At 36.5% G+C, this 22,542-nt stretch overlaps 1 protein-coding gene across 1 annotated transcript; it reads right to left on the bottom strand.

Moving 5' to 3' along the window:
• Positions 1-264: 264 nt before the first annotated feature.
• On the bottom strand, positions 265-1,194 carry LOC126022203 (olfactory receptor 8S1-like). The gene has a single exon (XM_049783042.1). It carries the CDS (start codon positions 1,192-1,194, stop codon positions 265-267), a length of 930 nt encoding a protein of 309 aa, XP_049638999.1.
• Between the last annotated feature and the right edge of the window lie 21,348 nt (positions 1,195-22,542).

Here is a 22,542-nt window from a genome sequence, read left to right as displayed (position 1 = left end):
TTTAGTCCAATATGCTGCTAATTATAATAGTGCTAAAATCCAACCAACTAGACAACCAACCTCTGTGTTTGGCTTCAAAACATTTTTGGATTATAAACAATAAGATTATTAGAATAGCAGGATTTGAAAATGTCTTCCTTGAAACTCTCAGAGGTCTTATTATTATCTTTTTGGTATGCAATCACTTAAGACATTACCTGTTACTTTCAGTTGCCAGGCAATTTATTGCAAAGTAATCGAATTTCTCCATGTTTTTCTGGTCCACTATGCGAAAGAGGTGACATATCTTCTTAAGAGTCTTCTCACAGCTCCCTTTACCTCCTTGTTCTGTAGGCTGTAGATGAGGGGGTTCAGCATGGGAGTGATCACAGTATATTGTAAAGGAAAGAGCATCTCTATGGCGGAACCCAGGTGTGGCATGAGATAGCTGAGAAAACCAGAGCCATAGAACAAGATGACCGTAGTGAGATGGGAGGAGCAAGTAGAGAAAGCCTTGCTCCTGCCTGAGGTAGAGCTGATGTTCAGGATGGTGGAGACAATGCGAATGTAAGAGAAGACGATCAACACAAAGGTCCCAAAGAAATGCAAGACAGAGGAGCAGAGAAGGAGTGTAAAGTTCATGGAAGTATCAGAGCAAGACAGAGGAAAGAGAGAGGACAGCTCGCAACTGAAATGGGGGATGGTATGGCCTTTACAGTAGTCCAAGTTGACAGCCAGGAGGCTGTTGATGAGAGCATCAGCAAAGCCCAGGCTCCAGGAAGCCCACACCAGGCGAGCACAGAGCTGGGTGCTCATGATCTGGCCATAGAGGAGTGGGGAGCTGATGGCAATGTAGCGGTCATAGGCCATCACGGCCAGCAGACACGCCTCGGTGCCCCCAGTGGCAAACACAAAGAAGGCCTGAGCCAAGCAGCTCTCTACAAAGATCGTTTTGCTTTTAGAAAGTAGGTTCTCCAGCATCTTAGGGACCGTGACAGATGAGTGGCAGAGGTCCAGGAAGGACAATTGTCCCAAAAAGAAGTACATGGGTGTGTGAAGGTGAGAGTCCATCCTGATCACCAGCAGCATTACCAGGTTACCCATCAAGGTCAGAAGGTAAATCACCAGAAACAACATGAAGAGCAGAATTTGGGCCTGAGTGTCAGGAGACAGCCCGAGAAGGATGAACTCACTGAATGTGCTGTGGTTTCCCATAGTGAGAAAGAGATTTACCCTGAGAAGCCAAGAAAGAAGAGACATCAAAAAATTCCTTTCATGTTTCCAAATCAACCCATTTGTCTCATTTCATGATTTTATGGTCATTCAGATATTTCCATCTAACTTTCTGCTCATCACAGTAACTTTGATATTCTTAGATGATGTTTTCCCCTCAAATCTGTAATATTTTTGTGAATCATATTCACATTTTTAAGATCAATAGTAATATAAGAACATTTTTAAAGGCTTCATGGGAATAGAACAATACCTTGCTGGTGAAGCAGAGTTATACGTTAGGAGCAGAAACTTAGTCTCAGAGGAATGGAAAATAAATGAAATTCATAATACAAGTATACTTTTACCTGTAGGCAAAAGAGACCCTTTGTATATTTTATATACATATAAATACAAATATTTTATATAAGAGGGAATGTAAAGAGAGTGATGTTCAGTTCAGCTAACTAGCTTGATAGATTTTATTTCTGAAAAATGAGACTTTACAATTGATTGCTCCAAAAGATGTTGGTGAAGTGTGTGGTGACATGAATAGTCTCTCTGTATTGAGTAACTGGGCTATCATCTATGCATAATATCTATCTAATTTCTGTGTTATATCTGTTATATAGATCTAAATATATATAGTGTATGTTTTTAAAGAGGTGGTAGTGAGGAATTTTGATGAGTTAAGAACACAAAGCAGTTTCATAAAATGAAAGACTAATTTACTAAGGAAACAATAGGATCAACTGGGAAAATAATTTGCCCATTTGAGATTTATGTACTAATTTGAACATCAATGCTGCTAAATAACATGTGTATAGAGGACAGGTATTTGCTTTTAAGTGGAGTTTGCTTTTTCAATATCATGTAGAAAGAAATTAGTTAAGGAAGTAAATTATGCTTATAAAGTGCATGAATAAAAGGAACAAGACTGTGCAAAGAATTAAAAAAGGCACATAAAAAATTATGGCTAGGGCAAAAGAGATACAAAGATTAAAGTTGGAATGATGTATCCATAGAACATTAACGGTATTGTAAATCAGTATTTTGACAAAATAATGAAAAAGAAAATAATAATAAAAATATATGACTATCTTAGACTACTATAAATATAGTGATTCCATAAGAAAATAGTAAATTTTATAAAAACTGGTTTCATAGGGAGTATTTTAAATTTAGAATTTTGTAGGTACATTATATTCACAAAAAGAAGTGGTAAGTGTTGTAGGTTCGAAAGATGGTGGTGGAAGATTCAATCCCAGGAACAATAGAAGATAAAATATTTAGGTAAGTTAGTATAGAAAAGATATTTTGGTATGTGTTTTTTATTTAATTTATTTTAATGGAGATTAGTTTAAAGATTTAAATAAAAATTAACAAGCTTTAGCTCCTAACTCAGAATCTATTTCTGTCAAATTCTCAGATTTGGAAGACTTCTTGGTACCTCAAGTGTACTTTCTTTTCTTTTTCTTTTTCTTTCTTTTTTTTTTTTTTTTTTTTTTTTGGTTTTTGGGCCACACCCGGCAGTGCTCAGGGGTTACTCCTGGCTATCTGCTCAGAAATAGCTCGCCAGGACTCGAACCAACCACCTTAGGTCCTGGGTCAGCTGCTTGCAAGGCAAATGCCGCTGTGCTATCTCTCCGGTCCCTCTAGTCTACTTTCATATTTTAAAATTTGCCTAGGTTTTCTTGCCTTCTGCTGACAACTCAGACTTAGGATATAAATCTACAATGTTTTTGTTTGTTTTTTGTTTTGGTTTTTGGGTCACACCCGGCAGCACTCAGGGGCTACTCTTGACTCTACGCTCAGAAATTGCCCTCCGGAAGGCTTGGGGGACCATATGGGACGCCGGGATTCGAACCACTGTCTTTCTGCATGCAAGGCAAATGCCCTATGATCAAAAGGTTTTCTACTCTTGATTGTTAACTAAGTCCTGGATGACTATATTCGATTCCATGTCTATAGTTAGTAGCAATAGCTAACTTTGAGAATCAGGGCCAAATTGTTCATATAAAGAGACTATTATCCAGCTTGGGCAGTTTATTTGGAGAACAGAGAAGAATTATATTGAAAATAAATATTTATAGTAAAAATATCAGAGATAGAGTAATTCAGTTATTGGCTAGCGTGTACATATATTTCCATCTGTTTGGGAAATGGATCATGAAAATCATGACCAATAATTATTATTTGTGACCAAATATATTATAATTACCACACTTATTTTATTTTTGGTTGTTTTGGGCCACACCTGGAGGCACTCAGGGTCACTCCTGGCTCTGTACTCATAAATCACTTCTAGCAGGGTTGGGGGACCCACTGACCATATAGGATGTCAAGGACTGAACCCGGTTGGCTGTGTGCAAGGCAAATGCTCTATCCACTGTGCTATCGCTTTGGCCCAACATACTTATTTTAGATTTGACTTCTTGGGTCCTGTAACTCAGATCATCCATCATCTCTGGAGGAGATGGAAATAACAGTGGAAGAGAACTGAACCCAGAGTGTGCATGAAAAGAGGCTTCCAGGCCTCTGTAGCCTGATTGTAGGGAGGTATAAAGAAAGCCTCATTTCCTAGATAACCACTACAAATAAATTCCCATTACTGCCTCCAAATTATATAATTATGAGCATATCAGGAATTATGAAAAATAAAAGATCAGATGTTTGCATATATATTTGCTCATAGAAAATACACCAAAAGATGTTCTGGAAGCTTAACTTTAATAGAAGTAGAGGTTGGATTTCCCTTCAAAAGTTTTTTAAAGTTAAGAGAGATTCTCTTATAGTAAGTAAATAATTAATAAAATCAAACCTTTTTTCATGTGGTGTAGGTTTTTAAAGTCATCAATAATGATTTTTCTGATGTTTCTAAATTATGTCTATTTCAGTAATTCAGTCTAATGAGCTAGCTGGTTCTATCAAAGGAAAGATAGCTAATAACAGGAATTTGCAGAATTATTTATAACAATTTCATGATTTGAACCAGGAAGTATTGCAAAGAGCATTAATACATGTTTGCATAAATGGAAAATTGTAGAAAATGATTATTTAGGGGCCAGAGTGATTGTACAGTGGGTAAGGCATTTGCCCTAAATGCAGCTGACTTGGATTCAATCTCTGGCATCCCAGATGGTACCCCGAGCAATGCAACAAATGATTTCTAAATGCAGAGCCTGAAGTAATCTCTGAGCATCATTAGGTATGGCCCCCTCCCAAGACCAAAGTGATCCTTTATTGCACTGATTTTAGAAAACAAGCGTGATAACAATGGAACTTTAAGCCTTGTGTTAAAGATGATTCAAGGTTATGAAAAAAAAATACTGAAGCCAGATCAGTGAGAGTATTTGACAGAGAATAATATATTTTATGTTTTTGTCAGATTGTGCCTTGATCCTGCTTCACATATCTCAATATTAGATCACTCAAAGGAATTTTAGTGCAAGTAACTTAATTATTTAAATTTTATAATAGTGTAGTTGGTAGGGAGAATATTTAGGGAACTAAATAGTAAAAAACCAAAACTTGGATGTCCTCTCATATTTCTATCTGGGCTATTTTTTGATGGTGAATTCAGTTTCTCTGAGATAAAAATGCAAGCTCTATGCTCTAGGTTTAGTATGTATAGTAGAATGTTTGAATTTTGAGATAAAAATGTATAATATAGGGACCGGAGAGATAGCATGGAGGTAAGGCTTTGCAATCAGAAGGTCGGTGGTTTGAATCCCGGCATCCCGTATGGTCCCCTGAGCCTGCCAGAAGCGATTTCTGAGCATAGAGCCAGGAGGAACCCCTGAGCGTTGTCGGGTGTGACCCAAAAAACAAAAAAAAAAAAAAAAAGAAAGAAAGAAAGAAATGTATAATATAAATATAATTATTTTTCTTAGTATCTATTTTAGTTTCCTAATATTATTAGTCTAAATTATATTTTATACTTGTACATTGAATAAATTTGAGGAAGTTATAATGTATCTCATATTTGGAATAATTAATTTAGTTACATACGAAGGGTTGAAAGTAGAATTTTTGATCACTTTTAATTATAAGGACATCTCAAGAAGAAGAAAGATCTGTAGTATTTTAGAAGAGTAGACATAATTTTTCTTTGCGTAACATTTTACAATATGGCATATCTACAGATAACATTACGTGAGCAAAGGATCTTCATATACACCTAATTTGAAATGTATTTAGAATGAACTAAGGGGACTAACTCAGCCCGAACATATTTTTTAGAGAAAATTATTATAAGGATAAATTATAGAAGTGTTATCTCTTCTTATATTAGAGAATAGTGAGATCAAGAGCTTCTAATATAAGCTAAGCCTTTTAAAAAACAAGAAGTGAAGGAAGAAGAGAGCACCTCAAAGAGAAGATTAGAAGATAATATATTGGAGAATACAGTAGGACATTATAATGCAATTGACTTCTCTTGGTGAAGACAATTCTTAGGCTTTGATTTGAAGTTTGGAGAAATCAAATATCAGGTGGCGGTCATTAAAAGGAGGTGCACCACAGATTCCCAACTCTGGGAACAGACATATTTTTCTCTCTAGGAGGCTGGAGAAAATGGGAGAAAGGAAATGCATTAGCCTAGACACTAACAATGAATGCCAGCTACAAATAAAACGTTCTTTAGGGGCATATTTGCCTACTTACCCCATATGGCTTTGAAGAAAAGGCATAGAAAATACCTCCAAAAATTTGAGTTCTTCACAAGTAACTGTTATATTGGCTCTTTTCATATTGTGTCAAGCTTGATCTGAATCAGAGGTTGAGTATTTGATCACTAGTTCACAAAATTTCTCCTATGACTCTATATATACTCATGATAGCATTATTTGAACAAAAGAGTCATGCAGCCAACTGGAAAGGCATTTGTTTTTGGCTGAAATGCCAAGGGGATAATTATGTGTATCCTTAAAGTTTATAGTTTGAATCATAATTTTAGAGTTATTTGCTAAGAAGCTTGAAAATTTAAAAAGACATTTGGGACTTTCTCATGTGATCTTGGTAATATGTGAATTGCATGAGCTCATAGGTGAGTTTTTCTGATAGTCTACAGGGAACTGAAGGGTGTTAGGGTAGGAGAAGAGTATTTGGAGACTGCAAAAAGTTGAAGTTTTCTCTTAGAAATACAAAGGCCATATGAACTTTAAGAAAATTTCGTTGGTATCTGGATACATGGTTAATCTCCAGTTTTTCTTTTTTATATATATGTGAAATAGGCTTATTTATCCAATAGGATTTAACATTGATCAATATTGATATTGGTCAAATGTAGATATATATTATATACATATATTATTTGTATAATATCTTTATTATCCATAATATTTCATTATATAAAATAGGCTATTTAAAGTAGATATATAAGAAAACATTCATTTCAGTAGTTTTTCTGTAATCTTACTATCTTTTTTTCCCTTATAAATACAGCAGCTAGTGGGAGAGTAGTTATTCAGTGTTAATATCAACTCTTCTAACCTCAAACAGTAATTGGGAAAAATCACCTATGATTGGATAAAATGACACTTTATGAAATTTATATGATTTATATAAAATCAATAAGATTTTAAAATTTTACTGAGGTGACACTGGTTTATGAAAGTGTAAATACTTATATGTTATAGTGGTGGAAAATTACTATAACACAGTCATAAAATAGTCACTATCCATAGAACCTTTCCTTTCTGTATTCTCTGTTCCGAATTGGCAACCATAAAACATATATATTAAAACATAAAACATACATACATACATACATACATACATATCTACATAATATTTCCACTGGATACAAAAACTTTGTCATAGAAAAACTATAGTTTCGTGAAGTCCTATTGGTTTAATTTGATTCTGTAGCTATTATTATTGACATCATGTTGTTTAAGCCTCCTATAAAGTCTAGGTATTAGAGCATTCAGCCTATGTTTTCTGTTTTCTTCAGTGTACTTTAGAGATCCAGATCTGATCTCAGTGTCTTTGATTGAGTTTTGTGTAAGGTGTGAGGTATGAATCTGGCTTTAATTTCTTACATGTGATTATCCAATTCTACTAACTTCGTTTGTTGGAAAGGTTGTCTTTATTACATTTCATGTTCTCAACTCTTTTGTCAGAAATTACTTGACTGTATACTTTGGGATTGTCATTGGATATTATCCTCTGTCTGGCAAAAGAAACATGGGCTAACTCTAATAGATGGCTGTGTAAGAGAAAATATTTGCACTCAAAACATAAAATAAAAGTTGCTATCCAAGATGTACAAATAACTCACAAAGATTAAGACCCCAAAATATAAAATGCCTCTCAAAATTTAAAATCAACTTAGATATCTAACAATAGATCAGTGGACCATAGAGATATGGTACATATATGAAGTGGAATTCTACATACCTCTAAGAAATGATGTGATCCTGCACTTTGCTATAATATGAATCAAACTGGAAGATATTATTTTAATTGAACCTAGAAAAAGGGTAAATATAGGATGACATAACTCATATGTGGTATTTAGAATAACTGCATGAGGAAATACAGTGGTTTAAATGGGGGGTTGCTTAGAACACTCTTGGCCCCAAAGCATAAGGAGGAGAGGAAAATAAATTGAGTGGAGAGAAAAAAAATCAGATATTAAATAATGGGGCATAAGGGCCAAGGGCCAAAGGAATTCAATTATATTGGTGGTGTTAAGGAAGGACAGAATAAATATCCAAAGAATGGAATCAACAACACTGAAATCATGAGACCCAGACTTTGACACAACCAAATTTAAAAAAGGTGCTTGTTAGCAGGGCAGGCTGGGAAGAGAGGGAGATATGGGATGGATTCTGAGAACAATGGTGGAAGGAGATTGACAATGGAGGTGAGATTGGTGCTGAAACATTTTATTTCTTTTTCTTTTTTTCGCAATTTTTTTCAAAGACTCTTTTTTTTTAATTTAAATGACAGACATTTATTAGAATATTTAACGGCAAATCTTACACAGTGATATTTAAGGTACACGGTGACAATAAATGAGGGCCTTTCACCAGCAGTGTTGTCCTCCCTTCATCCCTGTTCCCAAGCATATATCCCTTATCTCCCTCCTTTATTCCCCAGAATGCTAGTGCATCTAAAAGCATATATGTTAACACTAATATACCCCCCCTTTTCTTTAGTTTCAGATAGTTTTACTAATGGTTTCTTAAAGGTTTGGAGTCAAAGGAGCATGTAAAAACAATGTTAGTGTGGCAATTATCATTTGCATGGGCCCACCAAAGTATGGGGGTCATGGAAAGGAAAAACTTTGGCCTAAGTACAAGGAGACCCTACCCCTGAAGTTTCCTGACATAAGACCATTTCTAGGCTCCAGGCAAACTAGTTTGTCCAATTCCAGCCATTTTCTATAGTACCCATACAGTTATTTTTTTCACAGTCTCTGTTGTTAATCTCACGTTTCTGTATTGAAGGTCCTGGAATCTGTACTTGAAGTCAGGATGGTGCAGAGCGGCGTCTAATTTCAACTCGCAATTAACGGGCAATGCAGAAAGCCCTGTTCAATACGCAGGTCATTGTTGTTGTTTAAGTCTTCTCAGTGTTAAGGGAAGACTATTTTGAGTAAATCAATGTCAGAGCAGCAGTAGGGTCTTCCCTGGTAGAGGATTGCTTCAAGGGGATGTCATAAACAACGTTGGATGTTTCATATATGGCGTCCCTGGTTTATGGGTGACTGGAAAATACCCAAACCTCTGAGGCCTGTGCCAGGTCATCATGTCAACGTTCAGGGTTTGTAAGGTTCCATTGCACCACAAGATTTGTGTGTTCCTATCTCTATTAGATAAGAACTTATTTGAACGTATAGTATTTTCTATTTTAATGCGCCCATGCAAACAAGGAATAATGTCACCTGGCATTATCAGCGCATAAGGGGGCCGCAAGAACAAGTCCAACAATCCCCGTGACCTGGTTCAAACATAAGAATTAAACTGAGGGACTCTTTCACCAAAATTCCTTATTGAACAGCTCACAGCAAGATTGGTGCCTATGAGGATGCTAGAACAAGTCCAACAATCCAATTGACTTGGTTCTTATATAAATGTTAAATGGAGGAACACTTCTACAAACTTCCTTATTTAACAAATAACAGAGGGAATGAAAGATAGAGAAGGACTCTTTCACCAAAATACCATATTGAGCAGTTCACAAAGAGGAAAAAAAAAATAAAAAGTGGGGAAAATATACGATCTAACTTAAGACAGTGGACTCAATTGCACCATTCATGGGAACTAATCAGAAACCTAGTATGGTAGTAACCACAGTTACACAATGAAAGAAGGAAGAGGCCAAGAGGCCACTGAGAGTAAACAAGTAGGAAAAGAGAACTGGCCTCTTCCCAGCCTGAGAGTCCATCCTCTCATTTTTATTTTGAAAATATATGGTACCCCCACCCGAACTGGTCTCTTCCGAAACTGAGAGTCAGTCCTCTCATTCTTATATTAAATATATGTGGTACTAGTGCCCCCACACAGTTTTTTAAATGGAGACCAAAGAGAAGGAAAAAAAATACCAGTGAATGTCACAACGTAATGTCCGACATACACCAGTGCTGCATCGGTCAGCCATCTACCCATGTGTCTCCCCCTTAGTGTGGGGAGAGAAAGGGGAAAAGACGGAGGACCACGATAGAGTCCACCTGGGCCGGCAACCAGGGAAGGCCTGGAGTAGGGAAATGCCATCTGGCATGGGGTGTCTCCTAACCCCATACCTGGGAAGAGCTGGCCTCCAGGATCAAGGCACCAGAAGCCAGCTATCTGTCCGGACCCTCCCTTTGCTCCTCCTCCCTAGTATAGAGGGGGGCGGGGAGCCTGGAGACCTCTAATGGAGTCCACCTGGAACCCACAGCAGGCCACCCGAGGTGGCACTCAGGCCAGGCCTAGAGTCCAGGGGGAAATAGGGAACCGCTGGAGGCCTGCCAAGCCTCCCAGCACCTCCCAAGCTAGGGAGCATGCCATCCGGCATGGGGTGTCCCCTAACCTCATACCTGAGAAGAGCTGGCCTCCAGGATCAAGGCACCTCCCTTTGCTCCTCCTCCCTAGTGTAGAGAAACATTTTCTTTCTAAAGCTCAACTATGAATAACTTTGTAAATATACACTAACAACTAGCATGACAATGTTAATGAATAAGAGAAGTAGAATGTCTGTCTCAAATATAGGCAAGGTTGGGGAGGAGAGAAGGGGGCATTGGTGGTGGGAGCGTTGCACTGGTGAAGGGGATGTTCTGTTTATGATGAAACCCACCTACAATCATGCTTATAATCATGGTGCTTAAAGATTTTATAAAAAAATAAATAAAAACATTAAAAATTAATGGTAGCAAATTTAATATGAATGATATATTAACTCATCATTGAATTTGAGTATAATCTCTTAGCCAGCTAAGAGTAAATATGCATTGCTTAATCTAGTAGAGAACAAACATAAGCACCATGAGTTAGTACCATACTCAAGGCCAAGGCTACATGCTGAGAACTTTGTCCTGTTTCTTTTGGGTGGAGGCACACCTGGTGATGCTCAGGAGTTACTCCTGGCTGTGTATTCAGAAATTGCTTCTGGTTTAGGGTACCATATGGGATCGAACTGTGGTCCATCCTAGGTTAGCAGACACCCTACCACTTATGCCACCACTCTGGCCTGTGTGTTTTTTTAAGCTCTCTTAATGCGTATAAAACTGGTTTTAAGGCTAATCATTCTCTCTCTCTCTCTCTCTCTCTCTCTCTCTCTCTCTCTCTCTCTCTCTCTCTCTCTCTCATTTTTTGGGTACAGTAACGCTCAGGGCTTACTCTTGGCTCTGCTCTCAGAAATTGCTTCTGGCACACTCAGGAGATGGCAGGGATCTAACAGGGTCCATCCCAGGTCAGCCACGTGAAAGGCAAACGCCCTACCTCTGTGCTATTGCCTCAGCCTCACATTCTCTAAGCTCCTGCTTGTCACTGAAACTATGTATGCTTCCCTAACATTAAATGATAATTTAGCTGGATAGAAAATTATTGGTGATGGATTTATTTCTTTGAGTATTTAGATGTTCCCCTCCATTATCTTCTGATAGTTTCATTTGAAAGACTGCTCTGAGTATGTTTTTTAATTACTATATAAGAAGATCATATATTACATAGTTGTTCCAAGTCTAATCCCACCACCAATGCAAAATTTCCTCATCATTGTCCTTGGATTCCCTCCCATTCCAAGTTTACCCTCTTGGCAGGCATGGAACAAAATATTTCATATGGCTTGTTTAGAGCTAAGTGGTTACAAAGTTATTATTTAAAAAGTACCACACAAAGGAAACTTGTGAATTAATGTATCTCACAATTAGTTAATTATTAATGACCACATTGTCAGAAATTTAAGTGATTTTCTGGTTTTTGATGCCTTTTTTCCTGAACATTAGGTGGTTTTGAATCCATATTGATATCTAAATTGGTTAGCTCTTACTCCAAGTTGAAAATTTTGGAGTTGTTGTGTAGCCTTTATGGCTGAGATTGCAGCTTTTGTGGAAGTGGTTGCAGTTCTCAGGGGTTCTGGAAGTCTAAGAAGGCAGGAGGAGCATGCCAGCATTCACTCCAAAAAAGTCCTCCAGATGTCAACCCAAATACCATCAGACCTAAAGCTTTGGTTGGTTTGGCATCTCTGCAAAGCTCAGTGGCTGAGTGGTGAAGCTAGACCATTGGTGAAGCAGCAGCTGTGGCCTGACTACAGGTACTTAACCAATCCTCTCCTCTGGAAATTGCCATTTTTCATCTGCCATTATAGCCATGGGTTTTAAGGCTTGTTTTATCTCTATTTCAAGCATAGACTGAATCTATAGAGCTGGTCACATAGAGACATTGAGACTGCATTTGTCTGATATGAGTCTTATAGGCTTTCCATTGAATATGAGTGAGTATTCTTTCTATTATTGCTATTATTAATTTTCTGTCTTTGAAAATTGTCACTTTGAATGCAATGTGTCTTGTAGATTTTTCTAGTCAAGTTTATTTTTACTGAAGCCTTCAGGCCTCTTGCATCAGGAGTATTATGCAGCTGTTAGAAAAAATAAAGTCATGTGCTTTGCTTATACATGGATGGGCATGAAGAGTAGTATTACAATGAGTGAAATGAGTCAGAGGGAGAGAAATAAACATAGAATAATTTCACTCATCGCTGTTATAAATAAAATAAAATACAGTGTGGGTAGGAGATTCAGAAACAATAGAGATGAAAATCAGGAGGACCTTTCCATGGTAGGTAACTTTTCTAAAGAGCAGAGAGTACAGTTAGAGAGACTATGTCTAATATGGAAAGGTCATTTATGGCACCCTATTTATTTGCAGTAGTACAAACCACAAAGCCACAAAAGAAAAGAGTGTGTGGAGAGAGTGAGCAAGTGAGTGAGAGAGAGAGAAGACAGGAGAAAAAAGAAAGAAGGAGAAGAGAGAGAAATAAAGAAAGAGAGAAGTAAAATGCCTGCCCAAGAGGCAGGCTGTGAGGATGGGTGGCAGGGAAGAGTGCATTAGGGATGGTGAGAGGGAAAATGTTGACATTGGTGGTGGGAAGGGTGTATTGGTGAAAGTGGTTATATAGTGTATGACTGTAACTCAATCACGAACAACTTTATCTGTGAAAAAAATCTATTATCAACAACCTTGTATCCTTGGTGTTTAAATTAAAAAATATACTGTGTGATACTTCAAAAAAGAAAAAAGGAAAAGTAACTCATCTATTCTTGATTGGAATGCTGTCTGGTCCAAATCTTATGGGGGAAAAAAGCATGGAGGTTTTCAGCAATCTGAGTTGAGTGACAAATGAAATTACAATTTAGCTTCTGGTATCTATCCCTAACACACAGAACATTTATATTTTTATGAGACTACATTATACATTTTATCTGTGAAACCATGTATTCTTCCTTCAAACCTGAAAGTGAGTTTTGCTGGGTACAGTATTCTAGGCGAAGCATTCATTTCATTGAGTTTTGTCACTATGTCCCACCACTGCTTTCTGGCCTTGAGTGTTTCTGGTGACAGATCTGCTGTAAATCTCAAGGATGCTCCCTTGAATGTAATTTCCCTTTTAGATCTTGCTGCTTTCAGAATTCTGTCTCTATCTGTGGGACTCATCATTGTGACTAGGATGTATCTTGGGGTATTATTTTCTGGGTTCTCTTTTGGTTGGTCCTCTTCGGGAATGCAGGATTTGATTGCATATATTCTTTAGCTCTGGAAGTTTCTCTTCCAGATGTTCTTGACCATTAATTCTTCCTGGAAATTTTCTTTGGGTCTCTAGGACTCCAATGATTCTTAAGTTGTTTCTGTTGAGCTTATCATAGACTTCTATTTTCATCTGTTCCCATTCTTTGACTAATTTTTCCATTGTCTGTTCATTTGCTTTACGTTTTTTTTTTCCAATCTCTCCTGCTGTATGGAGTTGTTATTTACCTCATCTTCCACAGCACCAATTCTATCTCAGTTTCTGTTACCCTGTTGGAGAGTTTATCCATTTTGTCATTCAATTCGTTTACTGAGTTTTTCAGGCCTGTTATTTGACCTGTTATTTCAGTTTGGAGTTTTGTGATTTCTGTCTTCATATTTTCTTGGTTCTTATTAGTGTTCTGTTCAACTTGATCCATGGTTTCTTTGAGTTCTTTGAGCATCTTCCATATTTCTTGTCTAAACTCCTTATCTGAGAGATTGATTAGTTGGTTGGCCATTTTCTGGTCATCAGAATTGTCATCTTCTTTCTCTATGTCTGATGCTGGTCTGTGTTGTTTCCCTATTGTCACACTTACATTGTGGGTTTTTCTACATGTTGTGGTGGTATTAATTGGCTAAATGATGTGCGCAGCCACACTCCTCTGGGTGGGTCGACTTGCCTCCAAGTAAGGGGGAGTCCTCCGTGGATGAAGCTTCACACAGGATCAAATCTTAGGCATGAGCATGCAGAGAGAATACAGTTCGGGGAAAATGCTGGGCTTCAGTGATCCAGCACAGTTCTTAGTGTGATTTTTTTCTTCTTGTTGCAGTGGCGTTCTTTCCTTAGAAAGAGTGTACAGCCGCGTAGCAAAGTGGAGCAGCCATGCTCTTCTGGAGCCTCTGGGAGAGTGAATTTTCTGGGCCCTTTTCGGCCCACTCCCAAGATGTTCAGGAGACAGGACTGGAGACAAACACACACAGGCAGCACTCACAGTTTCTCACAGTCGGGCCCCACTGGCAGGCGTAGATTCGTAGATTTTCCCAGCCTACATTATACATTTTATAAGAATATATTCACACTGTTATTTATTACAGCTTTAGTAGAATAGTTAAGATACGGAACTGGGGCCTGAGTGGTGGCACAAGCCTTGCCTATGCTAGCCTAGGACAGACCGTGGCTCAATCTCCCAGCATCCCAAGCCAGGAGCGATTTCTGAGCACATAGCCAGGAGTAACCCCTGAGCGTCACCGGTGTGGTCCAAAAACAACAACAACAACAATATGGGACTAACTTAGGGTTCCATTAACAGGTGGTGGATCATGAAGATGTGGTGTATATATACATAATGGAATACTTTGCAGCTGTAAGGAATGATGACATGATGCAATTCAATGTGGATGAATCTGAATGATAACAATACTAAGTGAATTAAGCCAGAAGAAGTGCAAACAGAATGATTTCACTTATAGGGGATATATAGAACAATGCGATAAAGAAATGAAATGTATTCAAGGGACGATATTTACATCACTATTAAGTCCAGGATAGGGACTAAAAAGCAGAGAATGAAAGAAAGCTAGTGTTGAAGTAAGAGAAAGATGGGAAGCAATGGGAGACAGGGATCAAGGATACTTGGGTACATTGGTAGCATAGCTATAATTAAAACCAGAAAGCTAACTATGCTCAAATTATGAGATTCAAACTTAAACAATTAAACTCAAAAATGTCCCTGCCAAGGTGTAAGATGGTGTGTAGAAGGAAATCTGGAGACAATGATGGAGGGAAGTTGACACTCGTGGTAGGATCAATGCTGGACCATTTCTTGCTTTATACTCAACTGTGAATAAGTTTGGAAATCACATTACTTTAATAAAATAAAATTAACTTCAAATACAGTAGGTTTGAGCAGCAGAAGAACAGCATTTTAGGAAAATGTAGAGAATTCTAAGATAAGATACGGAGGTAGGCAGGGAGAATGTGGGAAGGAAACTGGGGATATTGGCGGGAAATGCATACTTGTGAAGGATGGTGTACGTTATAAGACTAAAACCCAATCATGAACAACTTTGTAACCATAGTGTTTAAATAAAAGGAGGGAAAAAAACAGATGTGGATATAAAATAGCATCTGAAGGTGGAAAAAATTCTGAAATAAAATAAATAGCACTCTAGAAATTTCTGAACAGTGAAGATAATATAATAATTATATGGAACATCATCAAGAGAAGTATAATTTACATCAATGCTCCAGATGGAGAAGAAAAAGTTAAAAATATTGTTTGAAGAAGTACATACAGGAAGCTTCCCCCAAATTGGAAGGAGACAGATTTTCAGATCCAAAATCTCAGAGAAACAAGAAAAAGAAGTGAAAATATAGTACAGTGGTTAGGCACATGCAAGTAAGGTCTGACCCAAATTTGCTCTTTATATCCAGAACTGCTACAATGGGTGGTGAATTATTACCCAGAGCAATACCCAGGTCTATTAAAGCACTTCTTAAGATGTACCACAAAGATAAAAGTGAATACACACAAAGATACTTATAATCAGAACAAACCCTAAAATGAACAAAAATCTGTAAAGAGAAAACCAGTATCATATATTAAGAAACCCCAGCAAAGCTATCAGGTTTCTCAGAAAGTCTAGAGGTCAGAATAGCATGATACGTACAAATTACTGAATATAAGTGATGTCCAATGAGGAATACTCTCTTCATATACTTCATTAAGATTCCAAGGGGTGGAGCTAGAGTGCTAGCACAGTGGGGCGGGCATATAAATGCCTTGCATGCAGCCTACACAAGTTTGGTACCCAGTATCACATATGGTTTTGTGAGTTGGCCAGGAGTAATTTCTGAGCACAGAAACAGGAGTGCCAGTGGGTGTGTCAAAGTACAAAAAATGTATTTAAAGAAGTGATAAAATACACTTAAGTTGAACAACAGTTAAAGAACTTTATTTTTATTAATAATTTTTATTTTGACCAAAGTGGTTTACAAATCATTCACAGTAGTATTTTAGGTACATAGTGATATTAAATCAAGTACAGGATTATTTATATATCAGATCATTCATTTTTGTGGTATATTTGAGAAATTTCATCCCATTTATCTATTTTCTCTTACTTTTGCATGTAAGGTTTTTGGCTATGCAAACACTTGTTTTAAAATAATTATATCTTTCCGGCTTTTCTTTCACTGCCTCTAGATCTGAGGCAAGGTCAAATTGCCTTTTCCTACACTGGCATAGAAAAATTCACTTAGTTTTCTTCTAACACTTGCATGGCTTTGTTTTTCTTTTACTTAATTTCAAAGTTTTAAGATATCAATAGGTTTAGAGTTTATGCTTATGTATAGTGTCAACTCTAGATCTATTTGCTCATTTTCATTAAGGTAGCCAATTTCCCAATAATTTTGTCATCTTTTTCTCCTAGTTTATAATATCATCTCATTAGGATACCTAGATCACACTCATGCTTGATTGTGATGAAAATTGCATTAATTTATATGTAGATAGCTCATTTAAAAAGTAATTTTGGGGACTGGAGAGATAGCATAGAGTTAAGGCGTTTGCCTTCCATACATACAGAAGGACAGTGATTCGAAACCCAGCATCCCTTATGGTCCCTCGAGCCTGCCAGGAGCGATTTCTGAGCATAAAGCCAGGAATAACCCCTGAGCGCTGCCAGGTGTGACCCAAAAACCAAAAAAAAAAATGCTTTTGGATGAATCAATAGTTTTCTATGTCGAAGAAGTTTTTAATTGAAAAGGCATTCATAAGTCATTCAAGTAAACCTTCCATGGCTTCTCATTCTTATCAGTAGAAACAGAGTCAGTCAAGATTCTTTGTTCCTTAGGGTCTCAAGCTTTTTGTTTTGCGTCTTTCCTTCAGTGTATTCAACTGAATTTCCTCCTTTTTCTTTCTGTAATGTTATTTCAAGTTCTAGACTCTCATATATGCTGTTCCATAGACCTAGAATGCCAACCATGACTTCTCTCCAAGTGATTTATATTCAGATTTCTTTTTTTTTTTTTTTAAGGATTCAAATTTCATGTGACTTCCTCTAGGAAGCCTTCCTTGGCCTTTTCATCTGAACCATAACCTTCTCTCTGGGAGTCTTGCACTACCTAGGCTTAACACAGTCTTGGCCTCATTGCAACAGCTGATAATCGTGAGTTTATTTTTCTCTCCCTCAAGGAGTATAAATCCATTGAGTCCAAGGACTGTATCTTAATCTTGTTCTTTGTATTTTTGCATACAGTGCACCTAGATTGGCTTTTTTTCTTTTCTTTTCTTTTTTATAATATATTTAAGCACCATGATCACACACATGTTTGTAGTTGAGTTTCAGTTATAAAAAGGAACATCCTCTTCATCAGTACTGCCTTCCCACCACCAATGCTCCCCATCTCCCTCCTCCCCCATTTTCTGCCTATATTAGAGACAGGCATTCTATTTCTTTCACTCACTATCATTGTCATGATACCACAGAAATTAATGATCTGATATATAAATAATTGACAAAATGGGAGTGCCTGGGACTAAGGGAAGGGTGGAATGCAATGTCATTGCTTGATAGTGATGCTTGTACTTCATTGTGAATGTTCTTATACTCACTGAATTGCACAAAAACGGATAAAATCGCAAATGATGTGCCTTTTCACTTTGGGGCCACATCTACAGCAATGCTCAAGGCTTACTCCTGTCTCTGTACTCAGGAGTCACTCCTGACAATGCTGAGGAACCCTAGGGGATTCTGGGGAATCAAACCCAAGTTGTCTGTGTGTAAAGCAAGTTCTCTGTCACTGTACTATCTATCCAGTCCAAAGTGTTATGCTTTAAATACATATATAAGTGCTCACCAGCATAAGTTGTTTTTAATATTAAAAAGTGGAAAGACAAAAGATGGAACCTCGATGGGAAAAATAAAAGAAAATACAAGCAGACAATTCACCTGAAGGTTATAAAAATGGTCATTAAATATAATAAAATGTTTGAATGCATTCATAATTAGATAAATACAAACTAACAATGAAGATTATATCTCTCAATTTCAGATTAATAAAACTAGAAAGTATGGTAACAAGGTATGTTGATTGTGAGGAAGCAGGCATGGGTAAAAATGAAAATGGGTACAACACTTCTGGCTTAAATTACTAATATGCAGGTTATCTTTTGACCCAGTCACTTCTGGGTTATACATCCAAAAATACAAAGATAGAAATGCACCATTATTTACTGTTAACTCATTTGTAATTGCAAAATATTGGAGTTAACTCAAATATTGATGTATGGAAGAATAATTGAATAAGCAAAGTTGAATAAAAGAAGAAATATTGCAGGGACTTCTATAAAAGGAAAAGAAATACCATTTGGAAGAAAGAAAAAAATCCTAAAAAATGTAAGATGAGGGACAGAAATATAGAAGCCTTAGAAATCACTATATACACAATATATAATTTTATATATAGTAATATGTATTATATAAATATGGGCCAGAGAGATCATACAGGAACTGGGCACTTGTTTTGTATATGGCCAACCTTAGATAGATTTTCAGCATCATATATATTCAATCTATGAGGAAGACTTAACACCTGGTCACATATAAGCACCAAATAAAAGGGCTTCAATGTACACAAATAATAGGTCTAGAGAGAAAGAAACAACGACTTTCACATACCAGTCTCAGTAAAGGAAAGATGAAACCAAACAAAAAAATTGTTTTTTGAATCATTAAATAAGGAATGGATGAGCTAGAATTAATAGATATGCTCAGGGTTCGCCATCTCCAGCCCAAAGCTGATTAACAGTATCATCTAGTACATGTGGAAAATTATTTAGAATAAATAAGTGGAAATAAAAAGTGTGAATATGCAGCAGAAAGCTGGCAATCTCAGGAGGAAAGGGTGGGCCAAGCCTCCTCACTGCTGAACCATCCCTGCTGCCTTCATCACCCAGAATCAGCATTTTGTTGATGACCCTGCTTCTTTACTATGGTCAGAGAGCACTCTTTTTGGGATCAGCAGACCACTGGGGATGTCAGATATTGAACATAGGTTAACCATGTGCAAATCAAGTGCTTATACCATTGTATTATTGAATTGGTTCCTGAACTGTATTTAATAGGTGAATTTTGTGATGTGTGAAACATATTCTCAATAAAGATCTTAAAAGTTAATAAACCTGATGAATGCAACAGAACTATAATGTATTTATAAATATAAACCATATATTCCTAAATTAAATATTTTATGACATTCAGTTTTTAAAATATTCATTTTATTAAAGCATTGTGATTTGCAAAGTTATTCATATTGGGTTTAGCATCAATCCCACAATCAATGTCTTCTTCCCTTCACCAAATTTCCAAGAATAAGAAAATTCTTTGACACCAAAAACAGTGATATACTGGTCTTTACTAGATACAGAAAAAAATGAAAGATTTAAGTCACTATTAGCAAAATATTGATAGAAGAGAGCTACATACTAAGGTGAATATATGAATCAAAACAGAGTAAGCATAATCTTTAATGCTAACATTAGAAACATTTGTACTGATTTTAACAAGAAGCTATTTTTACTAGAAGTCATGGACAATGAATTGATGTTTTAATAATGAATGTAAAATTGCACACAAGAGAAAAATGTTTCCTTATTTTAGATAAATAAGTAGAATATGAATTAGATGTAATAATCTATAAAAACATTATTTGTAGTGGGAAGATAGTTGAAATTGTTGAAAAAATATTTGATAAAAAATACCACAGTATTTCTATAACTTAACTAAATTGTACATATAATTGGAATTTTAATTCACAGTACAAACAAAAAGTAATACAACCATTGCAAAAAAATAATATAACAAAATTTGAATGTGGCCCTCATCAAAATAAATTTTAACAATGGCATTAGTAGGTCAGCCTTGGCAAATGAAACTTTTTTCCGTAAACAAAGATGCCACATTTCTTCCATGCAAAGCAAACTGTTTCAACAAATGCAATGTTTTAAAACATTTCAACAAACATCACAATGCTAGTCTTGGTTATACCGTGAGCTTATGATTCGAGACTAGAAAAGAACACCCATATTCATATTGTAGTGTTTTCTCTGGTATAATAATTACTTCTCACTGCTTTGGTACTGTTGAGTCCTGGCTGCAAACTATCCTAGATCTATTCTGACTTTCATTGCTCGTAACTTACACTTTCAAAATACAGCTATTGCATCAAAGATTGTTGAAAGAATGAATGTTCTTGAAAAAGCAGTGAAGATGTTACACAATATCATTTTCTTTGACTATATGAATAGTTAGTATGAAGCGAATAAAATATTATGTTTGACATAAAAACTAAAAGACAATTTCAGAAGGAATACATTTTTGGCTAAGATCATTCTTATCATATGCCACTCGAAAATATCTTTTTCTATAATGCTCTAGATATAATTTATGTGATAGGGCACTTTTCTAAAATTCTGCTTTCTTTTTAACTATATATTTAAAAGATATTATTTTATATTATTGTTTATTTGGGGCTACAACCTCACAGCTTTTCAAATTAGATGTTCCACCACCATAGCTTCCACTTAGGACTAATATTATTCCACCAGAGTTTATAAAATCCCTTCACCACCTTAATATCTCATTTCCCTTTCCCTCTTTCCTCTATGGTAAAATGAGTTTCATAGTCTGAATCCAAAGTTTTCATTTTACTTAGTTTTGATTTTGTCTATTTGCTTTCCGCATTTCTTTGTGCTCTATAAATGAGTGAGATCATCTAGCCGTACTCCTTCTCTTTCACTTCCCATGACCCTTTCCAGTTTCATCCATTTTATTGCAAAATAAAAATTTCTTTCTTTCTCCATTCCCTACCCTTTGTTGTTATTGTCATGATAAAGGAAGTCGGATATATTGCTTGCAGTGTTCACGTATTTAGTTGTTATGCTCTCCAGAGGTTGAAAATATGGTTTTAGTATTATCAGAAGTCTCACACTTCAGTTATAACTTGCACATGATATAGTTGTGATAGTCAAGGGAGAATGTAGTGCTCACTGGGGTTCATACTCCTGGTCGCAGTGCTCTTCCATCTCTTGCACACATAGCTAGCTGGCTGTGTGCTGGAGATGTCACATCATTGTGATGCCACGGTTTGTAGATTGCAGAATGGGACATGCTCAGGACGTGGGGTTGGAGGGTTGAACTGATGATCTCCCACTCGCAAGGCAGGTGATCTTAGTCACTGAGTCTTCTGCCATAGGCCAAGAATTAATTTTTAAAAACAGTTTTCCAGAGGACCTTTCTAGAACTTTCTGTTAATTAACCAGTGTTCCTTCATTTCTGCAAAATTGTTAGAGATATATGACAGAGATATGTGTCTGGCATAGGGTTTGAGCTGAAAAATCATCTCTTGAAACAGGGCACTATCATTGCTGGATAGAAACATTTGGCCAATAGATAAATAGTTTGAAACACGAGCAAAAGGCATGTTATGTGTAGTGTTTATTGGACATGCCTTAATTCAAATACATATTCCTACATCCTTTAGTTACAAATGAAAAATCTAATTCTGACTTAAATGAAATAAGATAAAACAACAACAGTAAGAAAGCACTATAAAGGTATGAGATTTTATCTCTAAAACGAGTCTCAAACTGCTACATCCATTTTTATTTATTTATTTGTTTTGGGTTTGGGATCACACCATCTGTACTCTAGATTTACTCCTGGTTCTGTGCTTGGGGTCACTCCTGAAAATGCTTGGGGGTTCATAGGGGATGCTGGGTATTGGATCTCAATAGGTCATGTGCAAGGCAAGCTCTTACGGCTATTTAATTTTTAAAAACCACATCAATTTTCAATTTCAATTTATCACAAGGATATGGTTGATTTTGTGAAAATACTTTAATATATAAATAAGCAGAAATTAAATGTCATGGTAGGTTATAAATAGTAATGCAACAGTGAATTCATGTACTGGGTAGTTGGGAAAGAACTTCAACGTGTCAAAGCAGTGAACAAAGCAACCTCAGGGTAAGACCAATTGGTTCCAAATGCTATCACCACCATGTCATTCTCTGACAGTTTTTCTTCTCTGCAACACGGATATCTAAATTAATTACCCAAACCTTTCTTGCAG

Source organism: Suncus etruscus, chromosome 11, assembly GCF_024139225.1.
Source record: "Suncus etruscus isolate mSunEtr1 chromosome 11, mSunEtr1.pri.cur, whole genome shotgun sequence".
NCBI lineage: Eukaryota > Metazoa > Chordata > Mammalia > Eulipotyphla > Soricidae > Suncus > Suncus etruscus.
Note: the sequence above shows the minus strand (reverse complement) of the source record. Positions and strands in the feature narration are given on the sequence as shown.

Bases quoted from the DNA above. Each gene is read 5' to 3' on its own strand.
- LOC126022203 (XM_049783042.1), bottom strand. From the start codon at position 1,194: ATGGGAAACCACAGCACATTCAGTGAGTTCATCCTTCTCGGGCTGTCT.